This window comes from Rana temporaria, chromosome 1 (genome assembly GCF_905171775.1).
Source record: "Rana temporaria chromosome 1, aRanTem1.1, whole genome shotgun sequence".
In the NCBI taxonomy this organism is placed as follows: domain Eukaryota; kingdom Metazoa; phylum Chordata; class Amphibia; order Anura; family Ranidae; genus Rana; species Rana temporaria.
The window spans coordinates 452,959,533-452,974,136 of NC_053489.1; the positions used below are offsets into that span (position 1 = coordinate 452,959,533).

Genomic DNA, 14,604 nt, shown 5'->3' on the forward strand with positions numbered 1-14,604 from the left:
CAATGGAAATGCTTTGTCAAAAAGAAAAAAAAAAAAAAGTTTCACACTCGCGGCAAAATACGCCGCTTACGCCGTACGCCGTTGTCGCATAGATGTGAATGGAGCCTTACACATAACAGGTCAACAAAAGGAACCTCAAACAGTGGTAACAGTAAAATTAAATTGAATGAAAAACAAGTGAGGTGTAAAACCCTCCAGAACCTTTCAGGGGACATGGTATTTATTGGAATATTTATGTGTTTATTTTCCATATTTTCCTACCGTTTTTCCTTTTTTTAACATTCGTATTTATACTTTTTTTGTTTTTACTCATTTTGTTCATTCATTTTTTGGCAATTCTTTAAAAATACGCAAATAAAAATGTGAAGGTCTGTGTTTACCCTCTGCCATTGAGGGGGAGATCCTATTCATACAGGTAGAATATTATGGGTAATATTTACTGTTTGTTGTTGGCTTGTTGGCCTTTTCTTTTGTAAAGCCAGGAAGACGGGTCTATACTTCCCTGCCTATCTGGACTCTCTTTCCTTTTTTATCAAAATATGTCATGTGTACTGCTTTGGTGCCGCTATTTTATGTTTTTCTCATTGGAACGTACTGATTTAGGATGTTTTGCATTATATGGATATGTAATGTATGTCTCATTTGTGTTGGCACAATAAAACTTTTTCTGATTTAAAAAAAAAAATGTGAAGGTAAAATAAAAAATATTTTCATGTAAACTCATGTTTCTCTTTGCATTGTAATAATTTTTTGAGGGGTACTAAAATACCATATAATAAATTGTTAGATTGTCTTACTGAACCTTGATGTTTGCAGCCCACAAGACAGGAATTCCTTGGAGCTTCTGCTTGATTGAAATGCCATTCTATAATATGAAAGCAAAGATAAGCGATCACTCAGAGCAAAGTGACTTTACAGCTTTAAGAAAATTAAATTGAACAACGTTATCTTTTGCATAGATTTTCACTCAATATTTAAAATTTTACATTATCATTGGCTCCACAGAAGCGCTAGCTTTGGAGATTGTGGTCTACTTAACAGACAAAAGGTTTATGCTGAGATAACACCTATTCATTCCTGACATTATAACAGATTGGATTTATTATATTTTAGTGGAATTCCAAATGATGTACATGTTCCTGTTTATCTGCTGTCCCAGCCTTTCTTTTAGTAATGACTACAATCATAGAGCAGAACCATCACCATAAATCAAGTGGCTCAAGAACAGATGAGGGAAAAAGGAAGGTCATCTGTACTTTAGCATTTATAACAGCAGAATCATTTGTTTTATCAAAGTTTCACAGCTTACGTAAGCATAACCACAGTTACTTATATTGAGTAAATATAAATATAATATAAAATATAAAAAGTGAGTACACCCCTCACATTTTTGTAATCATTTTATTATATCTTTTCAAGTGACAACACTGAAGAAATGACACTTTGCTACAATGTAAAGTAGTGAGTGTACAGCTTGTATAACAGTGTACATTTGCTGTCCCCTCAAAATAACTCAACACACAGCCATTAATGTCTTAAGCGCTGGCAACAAAGTGAGTACACCCCTAAGTGAAAATGTCCAAATTGGGCCCAATGTGTCAATATTTTGTGTGGCCACCATTATTGTCCAGCACTGCCTTAACCCTCTTGGGCATGGAGTTCACCAAAGCTTCACAGGTTGCCACTGGAGTCCTCTTCCACGCCTCCATGACAACATCACAGAGCTGTTGGATGTTAGAGACCTTGCGCTCCTCCACCTTCTGTTTGAGGATGCCCCACAGATGCTCAATAGGGTTTAGGCCTGGAGACATGCTTGGCCAGTCCATCACCTTTACCTTCAGCTTTTTTTAGCAAGGCAGTGGTCGTCTTGGAGGTATGTTTGGGGTCATTATCATGTTGGAATACTGCCCTGTGGCCCAGTCTCCAAATGGGGGGGGGGGGGTCGTTCTCTGCTTCAGTATGTCACAGTACATGTTGGCATTCATGGTTCCCTCAATAAACTGTAGCTCTCCAGTGTCAGCAGCACTCATGCAGCTCCAAACCATGACACTCCCGCCACCATGCTTGACTGTAGGCAAGACACACTTGTCTTTGTACTCCTCCCCTGTTTGCTGCCACACACATTTGACACCATTTGAATCAAATACCTTTATTTTGCTCTCATCAGACCACAGGACATGGTTTCAGTAATCCATGTCCTTAGTCTGCTTGTCTTCAGTTCGTTGGCGGGCTTTCTGGTGCATCATTTTTAGGAGAGGCCTCCTTCAGGAAAGACAGCATGCGAACCAATTTGATGCAGTGTGCAGCGTATGGTCTGAGCACTGACAGGCTGACCCTGCACCCCTTCAACCTCTGCAGCAATGCTGGCAGCACTCATACCATTATTTCCTTAAGACAACCTTTGTATATGATTCTGAGCATGTGCACTCAACTTCTTTGGTCAACCATGGTGAGGCCTGTTTTAAATGGAACCTGTCCTGTTAAACCGCGGTATGGTCTTGGCCATAGTGCTGCAGCTCAGTTTCAGGGTCTTGGCAATCTTCTGATAGCCTTTATATCTTTATGTAGAGCAACAATAATCTTTGTTCAATTCTCAGAGAATTCTTTGCCATGAGGTGCCATGTTGAACTTCCAGTAACCAGTATGAGAGAGTGAGTGCGATTACACCAAATTTAACACACCTGCTCCCCATTCACACCTGAGACCTTATAACAGTAATGAGTCACATGACACTGGGAAGAGAAAATGGCTAATTGGGCCCAATTTGGATTTCATACTCACTTTTGTTGCCAGCGGTTTAGACATTAATGGCTGTGTGTTGAGTTATTTTGAGGGGACAGCAAATTTACACTGTTATACAAGCTTTACACTCACTACTTTACATTGCAGAAAAGGGTAATTTCTTCAGTGTTGTCACATGAAAAGATATAATAAAATATTTACAAAAATGTGAGTCGTGTTCTCACTTTTGTGAGATACTGTGTATATATACACACACTAAAAAAACTTCATTATGTCTATAGTCATGCTTTTGTGCCAGAATTTCAGTATTTACATCCAATAACGTGGCCGCGGGGGGTAGGGACCGAGTCATACACATAGGGCCTGATTCCCAAAAGAGATACGCAGACTTAACTGCTGTTCAGTCTGTGCCTAACTTTGGAAACGATCCTCAAAAGGCTTTTTCCAAAGTTAGGCAGAAAATCTGACATGTGTAAGACACTTACACGGTCAAATCTTAGGATGCAGTACCGTATCCGCCGCTGGGGGCATTTCTCATTGAAATGCAGCTTTGAGTATGCAAATAAGGACTTAAGCAGATCCACAAAGCATTTCATCATTGTGATTTCTGCGTAAGTTCCGAATTTGCCTGCGCAAAACTAGGGCTGGTTTTACAATGTGGAAAGTTAGTCACCCCTTGTAAAGGCCCATTCAAGCGACGGCATTTGGTATGCATTCCCGAGGGAGAACTCCACGGCAATTTTTAAATTCAAAACCGGCATGGGTTCCCCCCCCAGGAGCATACCAGGTCCTTAGGTCTGGTATGGGTTGTAAGGAGACCCCCCCACGCCGAAAATTCGACGTAGGGGGTCCCCCTACAATCCATACCAGACCCGTATCCAAAGCACGCTACCAGGCCGGTCAGGAAAGGGAGTGGGGACGAGCGAGCGCCCCCCCTCCTGAGCCATGCCAGGCCGCATGCCCTCAACATGGGGGGGTTGGGTGCTCTGGGGCAGGGGTGCGCACTGCGGGCCCCCCCACCCCAGAGCACCCTGTCCCCATGTTGATGAGGACAGGACCTCTTCCCGACAACCCTTGACGTTGGTTGTTGGGGTCTGCTTGCGGGGGTTTATCGGAATCTGGGAGTCCCCTCAAATAAGGGGGCCCCCAGATACCGGCCCCCCACCCTAAGTGAATGGATATGGGGTTCTTCTGCAGCTGTCCGGTGCCTTCTTCTTCAGCGCTGGCTGCCTGCTATCTTTGTGTGTTAGCTCAATTACTAGCAGGCAGCCATCGCGGTCTTCTGTGACGTCAGGTTCTTCTTCTCCCTTCTTCCGATGTTGACTCGTCGCCTCTTGTCACTGTAATGATGGAAGCGCGCCTTGCATCCCATTTATATAGGCATTACCGTCCCATCATGCTCCGGCAGGTACCCACGTGGTGGGTGCCTACCCACGTGCACCCACCACGTGGGTACCTACCGGAGCATGATGGGACGGTGATGCCTATATAAATGGGATGCAAGGCGCGCTTCCATCATTACAGTGACAAGAGGCGACGAGTCAACATCGGAAGAAGGGAGAAGAAGAACCTGACGTCACAGAAGAGAAGCCCCCCCCGGAGAGCGGAAGAAGAAACCCCCCCCGGAGAGTGGAAGAAGACCCCCGGAGAGTGGAAGAAGAAGCCCCCCCTGGTAATAGAGCTAATAAAGAAGACAGGGGGGCCTCCGGAGCAGAATAATAAATTATTTTAAAAACCCTTGTGTTGTGTGTTTAATAACTTTTACTTTTTGCCTACAGGTGAATGGGTAGGGGTACGATGTACCCCATATCCATTTACTTAGGGTGGGGGGCCGGTATCTGGGGGCCCCCTTATTTGAGGGGACTCCCAGATTCCGACAACCAACGGCAAGGGTTGTCGGGAAGAGGTCCTGTCCTCATCAACATGGGGACAGGGTGCTCTGGGGTGGGGGGGCCCGCAGTGCGCCCCCCTGCCCCAGAGCACCCAACCCCCCCATGTTGAGGGCATGCGGCCTGGCACGGCTCAGGGGGGGGGGGGGGGGCGCTCGCTCGTCCCCACTCCCTTCCTGACCGGCCGGGTAGTGTGCTTTGGATACGGGTCTGGTATGGATTGTAGGGGGACCCCCTACGTCGAATTTTCGGCGTGGGGGGGTCTCCTTACAACCCATACCAGACCTAAGGGCCTGGTATGCTCCTGGGGGGGGTAACCCATGCCGGTTTTTTCTTTGAAAATTGGCATTGAGTTCTCCCTCTCAGGAATGCATGCTGAGCGACGCTGTCATTTTTTTTTATAATTATTTGTTTTCCCAGCGCGTATATTTTTTTTCACCCGTCGCAACGTTAGTGTCCCGTCGCAATCCACAAAGCCGCCCGGCGTCAATTACGTTCGCGCGCTGCACGTCGGGAAAATTACGTCACACGCATGCGCAGTACGGCCGGTGCGGGAGCGCGCCTCATTTAAATTTTAAACGCCCCTCGGAGAGGAGGACCGCCTTGCGACGGCGGCACTTAAGTTACACGGCCTGAAATTTCTAGGTAAGTGCTTTGTGGATCAGGCACTTAGGTAGAGATTTTAAGTCAGTGTAACTTAACTGCTGAAAGTTAAGTTAGGCAGCTTTTTTGGGAATCAGGCCCTCTGTGTCTATGGATGCTACGTCCATAGACACAGTCTGTCGTGTATGACAGATAGTGCACCCGCAAGCTAACCCCCTCGGGATAGAGCTTCCCAGAGGGGGGTTAGCTATTGCAGGGAGGAGCTGAGACAGCCGCTGAGAGACCCGAGAACAGTAGGATCGGGGCCACTCTGTGCAAAATGAACTGCACAGTGGAGGTAAGTATAACATGTTTGTTATTTTAAATTTTAAAAAAACAAACCCATACAACCCCTTTAAGTCAGAAAATAAAAAAAATTCTATGAGGTCACATTTTTGGCCAAAATTTACTTTGCATGTCTCTTCTAGCAAAAACTATTTCCTCTTTCTAAAAATATCCTTTGTGTGCACTGCCTGAGTAGTATACAATTACAGATCATCCCTAGAATCCATAAAATGTTAGAAACTGAACAGTGGGCCTGGATGATGTAACCCCATTGTGCATACACATAGGTACATCAATGTCCACCTAATAGATGAAGGTGGAAAATATCGGTACCAAGGAGAAGTGATAAAAGTTTTGAGAACTTGCTTTAAAATCGAACCGATGGACGGCTGACCATCGGTCAAAACCGATGGTTAGTACACAAAAGCATCGGTTCAAAACCTGCGCATGCTCAGAATCAAGTCGACGCATGCTTGGAAGCATTGAACTTCGTTTTCAACATGTCGTGTGTTTTACGTCACCGCGTTCTGACCCGATCGGTTTTTGAACTGATGGTGTGTACGCACATCAGACCATCGGTCTGCTTCAGCGGTGAACTGATGAAAACGGTCCATCGGACCATTCTCATCGGATGGATCGACTGTGTGTACACGGCCTTAGAGTTGAGGCCTTGGGCTCAGTTCACTTTTTTGATAAACCAGCCATGGCCGCACAGTGGCTGGATCGGGAGGAACAATCTCTCCCTGGGAAGCTTGCAATAGACGCCCTGTTCCACCGTGACACCGGTAGTTATGATTGATCCTATACACTTCCCTGTTCTCCTGACAAGGCAGAGGAAGCTGCGTTGCGCACATACAGTTTGTTTTTGCTACTCGCTGTTGAGAGTTTTTTTGGACACTGAAGTGCGCTTCCACTGTTGCCCCCAAAGATGGTCTGGTCCAGACCTTTGGTTGCCCTGAGGCAAAGTTGCACGACCCAGTTGGTCGATTACTTACTGTTCGGACTGTTTGACTGCTGTTTTTTTTCTTATTCTTCTTCTGTTTATTTTTATTTTTATTTTAGTTTTTTGTATTTTTTGGTCTTACTTAAGGGGTCCTCCCTATTCCTTTGGTCGCTAATTTTTGCTTCTCCCCCTCATAAGCCTACAGCTGGAATGTGCCTACCGGCCTGCTTCTCAGAGATGGGAATGTATCCCATACTTCCTACTGACGGTCTGGGAACTTTGCTTCTATTGCGCCTCAGACCACTGTTTTTGGTCTGTGAAATGAATATGGTCCATGTCACAATTTATTTAGGACGCCTGCTAAACTGCACAAATGGGGTTTCAGAGAAACTGCGTTATGCCCGAAATGCTGTAGGCAGGAAGGAAACTTACTGCACATGTTGTGGAAGTGCCCGAAACTTTTTCGGTATTGGCAATATGTACTGACCACTGTCTCTCAAGTTTTTCAATTTGCTATTCCTCACGACCCTGTTGTTTGTCTGCTTGGTGCCTTGGAGGTCCCGTCACTGTCGCCACATGGTCATACCGCAGTACTGCGCTTGCTTTATGTGGCTCGTAAAGCGATTGCGGGTCTCTGGATCACTCCAAGAGTACCGACAGGCGAACGATGGGTGGAAATGGTCAATAACATGTTGATACGGGAAAAACGTACTTACCAGCATCGGAATGTTGTTAAAAATTTTACTCTATGTGGCAGACCTGGCTGGATACTCCAGGTCTGGGTCCAGCCCAACGTGTGATGGACAGGCTTTTACAAATGTGATTGGGTATTTCATTGAACTCTGGTTACAAAACTGTTACAGAGAAGTTGAACCTTGCCTTAATAGTCATCTACAAACCCAGAGAAAGACTCTTCTCTATACATGTCCTAAGGAAGGTGGGGAGTTCCTCTATTATTCTATCAGATATATTACCCCCCCCTTTTTTTTTGTCTATATCCTTGTATGGGTGTTTAATCATTTGTTTTGTTTCCTACTATATGAGGAACGTACTGTTTTATGGTCTTTTCTGATAAAAAAAAAAAATAATCAAATTGACCCAAAACCACTAAAATTTCCTATTAAAGTGTGCGTAATTATCATAATGATCAAACTTTTCAAGCATTGGTAGAGAGGTGTCCATATATTACCTTTATTCTCTGCTTTTCCTTTTAAAAAACTTATAGGTGAAAACTTTACAAAACATACCAGATATCTACACCCTAAATGGAATGCTTAGATGCATGTTGAACACAACCTACATGATATGAATTTTTATTTACATCCAAGTTTACTATAATTGGTTGTTTTGGTTGCTTAATCCTTGAACAATTCCTGAAATTCAGGCCAAGTTGTTTCTTAATTTAGAACCATTCTCTCTTTGAACGCACTGGCATAGGCTTAAGTCACTAAAACTTAACAGGATTTCACAACATAAAATAAAAATAATACAATCATATAACAAAAGGCTGAAGAGTATTCAGAAGCCAAACTGAACTATTTGTTGCCTAGAAGTGAATTTGTCTACAAATAAACTGGCAGTCCTTTTGATCATCAAAAATATTTTCTAATTATTAATCTATCTAACACAGGCAGGCAAATGATACATCTTCTTCAGAGCATTCTGTCTGTAGACAGTTTTCAGCTTAGATACAAGTACTTTCTTAAAGCTATAGAATTCAGGCAACAGGAACTTGTACACAAATTGGCACAGAAATGTTCCATAAATGTGTTTTTTATGATTTGATACATTTCAATTAGGGGCTTCTAGCAGTTATTCACCTATGGATGTTTAAGTGCCAATTAGCTTATTATGAACAATAAAAATGGCTGGTTTGTAAGGGCTGATGTATTCCTCACCAACACTTCAATAAAGGAACTCTGGAAATCAGTCAGACTTTAAAGCGGAACTTCAGTGATTTTTTCAACTTTCCATCTATTAAATCTTCTGCCCTTGTTGTTTTAACTTTGGATAGTAAAACATTGTTTTTTTCTGCCAGTAAATACATATTGCTGTCTACTTCCTGTTTCTTGTCTAGTAAAAAGCCCAGGCTTATGACATCATGCACAGCTCTCTCTTTTACTCTCGTGAGAGTTTGCCAGGAAGGGAGGGGTGATGAGTGAAAAGGTGGCCAATGAAAGCTGCAGAGCTGGAGGTGTGCCTTTGTGTGTCTGTGTAAATCCAGGAAGTGAACAGGCAGCAGCTTCAGCTGCCCACAGTTAAAATGGATGCAGTCAGGCTCAGTGGAGAGAGATTTCTGCAGCATATTTGTCAAGTACAGAATCACAGTATATATAAAATAATATGAAAAGTGGTTGGAGGGAAGCTAAAGAATGGCAAAGATGTTTTTATTACAAGTTATGTTAGCAGACTGCAGTTCCTCTTTAAACACTGGATGGTGTCATTGGATGAGGACATGTACACGGTTATTCATCAAAACAAAGTGTTGAAAATCTATGGAGTATGACCTAGTGGCTATGCAAACTGAGACGACAAGAAAAAATCTTCTGTGCAAAAGTGTGATATCCTGAACAAAAGGTATAGCGAATGACTCAGCTACACAGTGATATAGCATCAAGCCTTTTTGCCTTCTCAGACTGGGGACATCCTGAAGCCACTACAAAGAACAAACAAAAGAGGGTGCACCAGCCTAGTGAATTATCCAGTGATATTTAATAAGAAATCATTGTCATAAATTAAACTCACAAACAGGAATTAAAATCGCTCATCTAGCTACTCATCTGCAGCTCTGCAGTCCTAGGTACAGCAAACTCCAGAGTACAGGGGGACCTCATCTGGGATCCTCACTGGCCGACACGTTTCGAAGGCTACACGCCTACACCTCAGGGCTCTGAGGAAGAAGGTTTAGCCTTTGAAACACTGTTGTACCTAGGACTACAGGGCTACAGACAAGTAGCTGGAAGAGGGATTTTAATTCTTATGTTTGTGAGTATAATTTATGACAGCTATTTCTCATTAAATATAGTGGGATAATGCACTAAGCTAGTGCTCACTCTTTTGTTTGTTCTTTGCTATGCAAATTGACTCTGCAGCTAGGCTGCTCATAGACAAGAGATTTCACATCCAGATTGGCAGACTATGAGAGATCTGTTTGCCATTGTTTCAATCACCCCAGCATTGTTCCTGTTGGAACTTTTAATTTTAGCTCAGGCAACATAAACCACTTCCCACCCGGCCTATAGCAAAATGACGGTCAGGCGATCGTTCAGTTATCCTGACTAGACGTCATATGACATCTTTCAGGATAACTGCTGGCGTGCGACCCTGGGGTCTGACAAACCGCTACACCAATCACGGTAAAGAGCCTCTGACGGAAGCTCTTTACCACGTGATCAGCCATGTCTAATCACGGCTGATTACAGTGTAAAAAGGAAAAGACATGTATCGGCTTTTCCTCACTCGCGCCCTGACAGTCGCAAGTAGGTGAGAGCCGATCGGCGGTTCTCCTGACGGGGGGTCTGCGCTGATTGATCATCAGCGCACCCCCGTGGATGCCCGCACTGGACCACCAGGGATGGCCACCACAGATGGATGACCAGGTATGTCACCCATGGCCACCAGATGTCTCCTTATCAGTGATGCCCATCAGTGCCATCTATCAGTGTCCATCAGTGCCACCTATCATTGCTCATCTGTGCCCATCAGAGCACATCCGTGCCACCTATCAGTGCCACCCATAAGTACCCATCAGTGCTGCATATCAGTGCCCATCTGTGCTGCCTATCAGTGCCACCTCATTGGTGCCACCTCATCAGTGCCCGTCAGTGCAGCCTCATCAGTGCCTGTCAGTGAAGGAGAAAACATACTTATTTACAAAATTTGATAACAGAAACAAAGAAAAAGTATTTTTTTCAAATTTTCTGTTTTTTTATTTGTTGCACAAAAAATAAAAGCCCCAGCAGTGATCAAATACCTCCAAAAGAAAGCTGAAATTGGTTTGGGTACAGTGTAGCATGACCACGCAATTGTCATTCAAAGTGTGACAGCGTTGAATGCTGAAAATTGGCCTGGGCAGGAGGGGGGATAGTGCCCAGTATTGAAGTGGTTAAGCTCAAGAGTATGTGTAGTAAAAGAATATACATTTTCTGTGAAACACATAGGAAAAAATTCTGCAAGTTAAAGCATCCTCAAAACGTATGCCTGAAGACTGAGATATTGCTCTTTCTCCCATCGCAAACCCCTTTGTAACACAATTCAAGTAGAAGTTGCCTTTTTTTGAGCATGCTTGTAGTACTGTCTGTGCTCAATGTACTATAGTATCTGTCTGTCTGGTCAGGACAACCTAAAATTAAAAGGTAGAGAAGAAGATTTTTTAAGAAACCAAAGGATATCTTTGTTTTTGTGTTGCTGGGTGATTGTGTCAAATGCTCTGTGAGTTCCTTGCAAGCACAAAGGAATACACTGTAGCAAAATGTACACGAGCCATTATATAGAGGGGCTATAAAAAGTCTACACACCCCTGTTAAAATGTCAGGTTTCTGTTTTGTAAAAAAAATGAGACAAAGGTAAACCATTTAAAAATATTTTCCACCTTTAATTTGACCTATAAACTGCAACTCAATTGAAAAACAAACTCCCGTATTCTTCATATGTCTGGGCTATGGGGTAGAGGGGCATAGAAAAGAAAAGAAAAACATCCAAGCCCGACTAGATTTTGCAAAAACACATCTAAAGTCTCCCAAAAGCATGTGGGAAAATATGTTATGGTCTGATGAAACCAAGGTTGTACTTTTTTGGCTATAATTCCAAAATCTACGTTTGACGCAAAAACAACTCTGCACATCACCAAAATAACACCATACCCACCGTGAAGCATGGTGGTGGCAGCATCATGACTTGGAGCTGTTTTTCTTCAGCTGGAACAGGGGCCTTAGTCAAGGTAGAGGGAATTATGACCAGTTCCAAATACCAGTCAATATTGGCACAAAACCTTCAGGTTTCTGCTAGAAAGCTGTCAATGAAGGGGAACCTCACCAGTATTAGAACGACCCAAAACATACATCCAAATCAACAAAGGCATGGCTTCACCGGAAGAAGATTAAAGTTTTGGAATGGCCCAGCCAGAGTCCAGACCTGAATCCCATTGAAAATCTGTGGGGTGATCTGAAGAGGGCTGTGCACAGGAGATGTCCTCGCAATCTGACAGATTTGGGATGTTTTTGTAAAGAAGAATGGGCAAATATTACCAAGTCAAGATGTGCCATGCTGATAGACTCATACCCAAAAAGACTGAATGCTGTAATAAAATCAAAGGTGCTTCAACAAAGTATTAGTTTAAGGGTGTGCACACTTATGCAACCATATTATTTTCTTTTTTTATTTTTCCCCTCCACCTAAAAGATTTCAGTTTGTTGTTCAACAGAGTTTTATAGTTTATAGGTCACATTAAAGGTGGAACCGTTCTGAAATTATTTTTGTTTGACTCATTTTTTTACATCACAGAAACCTGCCATTTTAACTGGGGTGTGTAGACTTTGTATATCCACTGTTTACTGTATTCAGTATACAGTATCAGACAATGAAAAGCACTGTATAGCGACTATCTATAAACATTATATCAAAAATTCTGATTATTCTATGATAGCAATAGAGTTCATGATCAAATAATAGCAGCTTTATTATTGTCCTGTAAAATGCTATAAATGGAAATAAAACACAGTGCAGGGCAAAAGCAAGGACGTAAATAAAAAGGTTGCCATATGGAAGGGTTGTGCTTTCTCTACATCTCCAGCTCTGCAGTCATCAGTTAAAACTAGTGGAGTGTGAAGGAAAAGCTGCAGAAGCAATAAACATTATTATCCCTTCATAATAATCTGTGCCAGAAAGACAAAGCCATTTCTACACTGTTAACAGAAGAAAACCACTGGGAATTAAACATGAGCACCTATGTAAAAAGCATGGTTATATTAAATATAAATGCAAAGCACACAATACATGATGTATACATTTTGTAAGTGTAGAATGTGCATACAAGCAAATAAATTATAATTAAATGTGTATTCATCATAAATACCTAAAAGGAGTGTACTTTTTCTCAGGAAATTATCTGGATCTATGCTATGTCTGAGAAGTTATGATTACAATTGAAAAATAACTTTTTTTTTTATTATTTGCAAGTATCAACACTATAAATAATGCTTTATACTATTATATTCGTTATTTAAATAGGAGAGAGTATGTGTGGAAAGGAATTCTGTATCAACTTAACCATAGTGGCATAGAATGTTCCTATTTGAGTGTACATAGAAGTGTATTTAAAGTCCCAAAAAGACTCTCCTTTTGCTCCAATTTTTTATATTTGTTATATTTCCTTTTATGTAAATATGTGATTTGTAATATTTTTTTATAATATTCCGTTGGCCATTTGTCTATACAAAAAGCTGAGTGTTCTTCCAATTTTCACATCGAGAACAAACATTTAAAAAGCCTCCTTCTGCAGAAGGGCTTACACACAGTCCCAGATATATATATATATATATATATATATATATATATATATATATATATATATATATATATATATATATATATATATATATATTTTTTATATTTATATATATATATATATATATATATATAATATACATTCATACATTTACACACACACATATATATATATATATATATATATATATATACACACAAACACATAGTAAATCAGGCAGCACAGGGTGACCTTTTTTCTTGTCAAGCGGAAAAAATTATAAACATATTCACATGCAGTCAGTCCAGTAACCTGGCTAAGCTCTCACCTGCTACATGCCATGTCTGTGTGATAGCCTCTACTCCAGGTAGTCATTCTGGCGTTTGCAATTCCATATTTTGTCCTCTGTAGAAGACGAATTCCAGTGAATGTAAAGGCCATAATCTATGCGTGCAATAAGAGAACACACCGAGAACAAGGGTATACAAGAGGAGGAGTGGGTTAGATTATCTCCCCCTGCAGCAGTAAAACCATCATGAGAATCATTTGCAATACAGTCAATGGTACCTTCAAGCATCACTGACTGATGAGGGTTGAAGCAATGTATAAACTGTGTGGGAATAAGAACTCCACCCCTCTATAGCAATGATTGGATAATGGGCATACCTGCACAAAAAAAAAAAACAGGCAGTAATGTTACATGGTGCTTGGTCCATTGCAAAGGTGTACAGTTTTCTTCATTGTTCAGTTATTATAAACTAGGCAGAGCTACGTAAAAAGGCAGACACAGATACTATGACACGGAGTACAGTTTTTATTTTGTAATTTTTAGGTGTGTGTGTGACACGGAGTGCTACTACCAACTATACCATGACCTAGATAAATTAAAACCTTTACTGCATTCCCAATTGTGTGAGACACTAAAGGTGTTTTGTCTAACATACAAAGCAGGTTTTTTTTTATTTTTTTGTTTTTTTTCTTGCTTTCTCAGTACGATGCCTTAACATATCTCATATTTTTAAAAATTGAAACATGTAGTATAATATCCTTTATTTAGTCTGCACTATCAGTAGTGGTGTTTTGGTACTATTATAGGGCTGTCACACTTATTTTAACAGGCATTATGATAAAATGTGAGGCCCTATACACACGACCGGGATTCCCGGCTGTATAAAGAAAACCGAGAACCTGCTCGGTAACTTTCCCCTTGTACACACGAGAGGTTTTCCAGACGGGAGAACTGTGGGGAGAGCTTTGGCCAGGAATCCCTCGCAGTGTTTCCCCATGGGAAAATTGCCGGGTTTAAAACCGTCGGGAGTCCCGGTGGGAAAATAGAGAGCAGGTTCTCTATTTTCCTGCCGGATTCCTGGCAGTTTTCCTGTCTGGAAAACTGCGAGGAAGCATACACACAGCCGGTTTTCCCGGCCAAAGCTCTCTCCGCAGTTTTTCTGACAGGAAAACCGGCCGTGTGTACAAGGCTTAAGAGTCAGTTCACTTGGATTACCTTAGAGTTTATCACTACTTAAAATAACATTAGCTGTATCTTGGTGTTAGCTCTAGGGTTCTGTGGGATATCTATTTAGGAAAGCTATAAAGTAGACTATTTGATGTGGTGATCG

The 14,604-nt window shown here is 41.8% G+C and overlaps 1 protein-coding gene across 2 annotated transcripts in view; it reads right to left on the reverse strand.

Moving 5' to 3' along the window:
• Nucleotides 1-14,026, reverse strand: part of MTHFD2L (methylenetetrahydrofolate dehydrogenase (NADP+ dependent) 2 like) — a 166,749-nt gene extending 152,723 nt beyond the window's left edge. Inside the window, exons 1-2 of one of the 2 annotated variants that reach the window (XM_040327750.1) lie at nt 13,314-13,334; nt 798-865 (exon numbers count right to left, since the gene is read on the reverse strand). Coding sequence is in view for 1 of the 2 variants with exons in the window: in XM_040327748.1 (XP_040183682.1) it covers nt 803-865; nt 13,314-13,426 (176 nt within the window). In the remaining variant the exon portion in view is untranslated. Of the gene's footprint in view, nt 1-797; nt 866-13,313 lie in introns of both variants that reach the window. The other variant, XM_040327748.1, reaches the window with a different exon arrangement.
• Between the last annotated feature and the right edge of the window lie 578 nt (nt 14,027-14,604).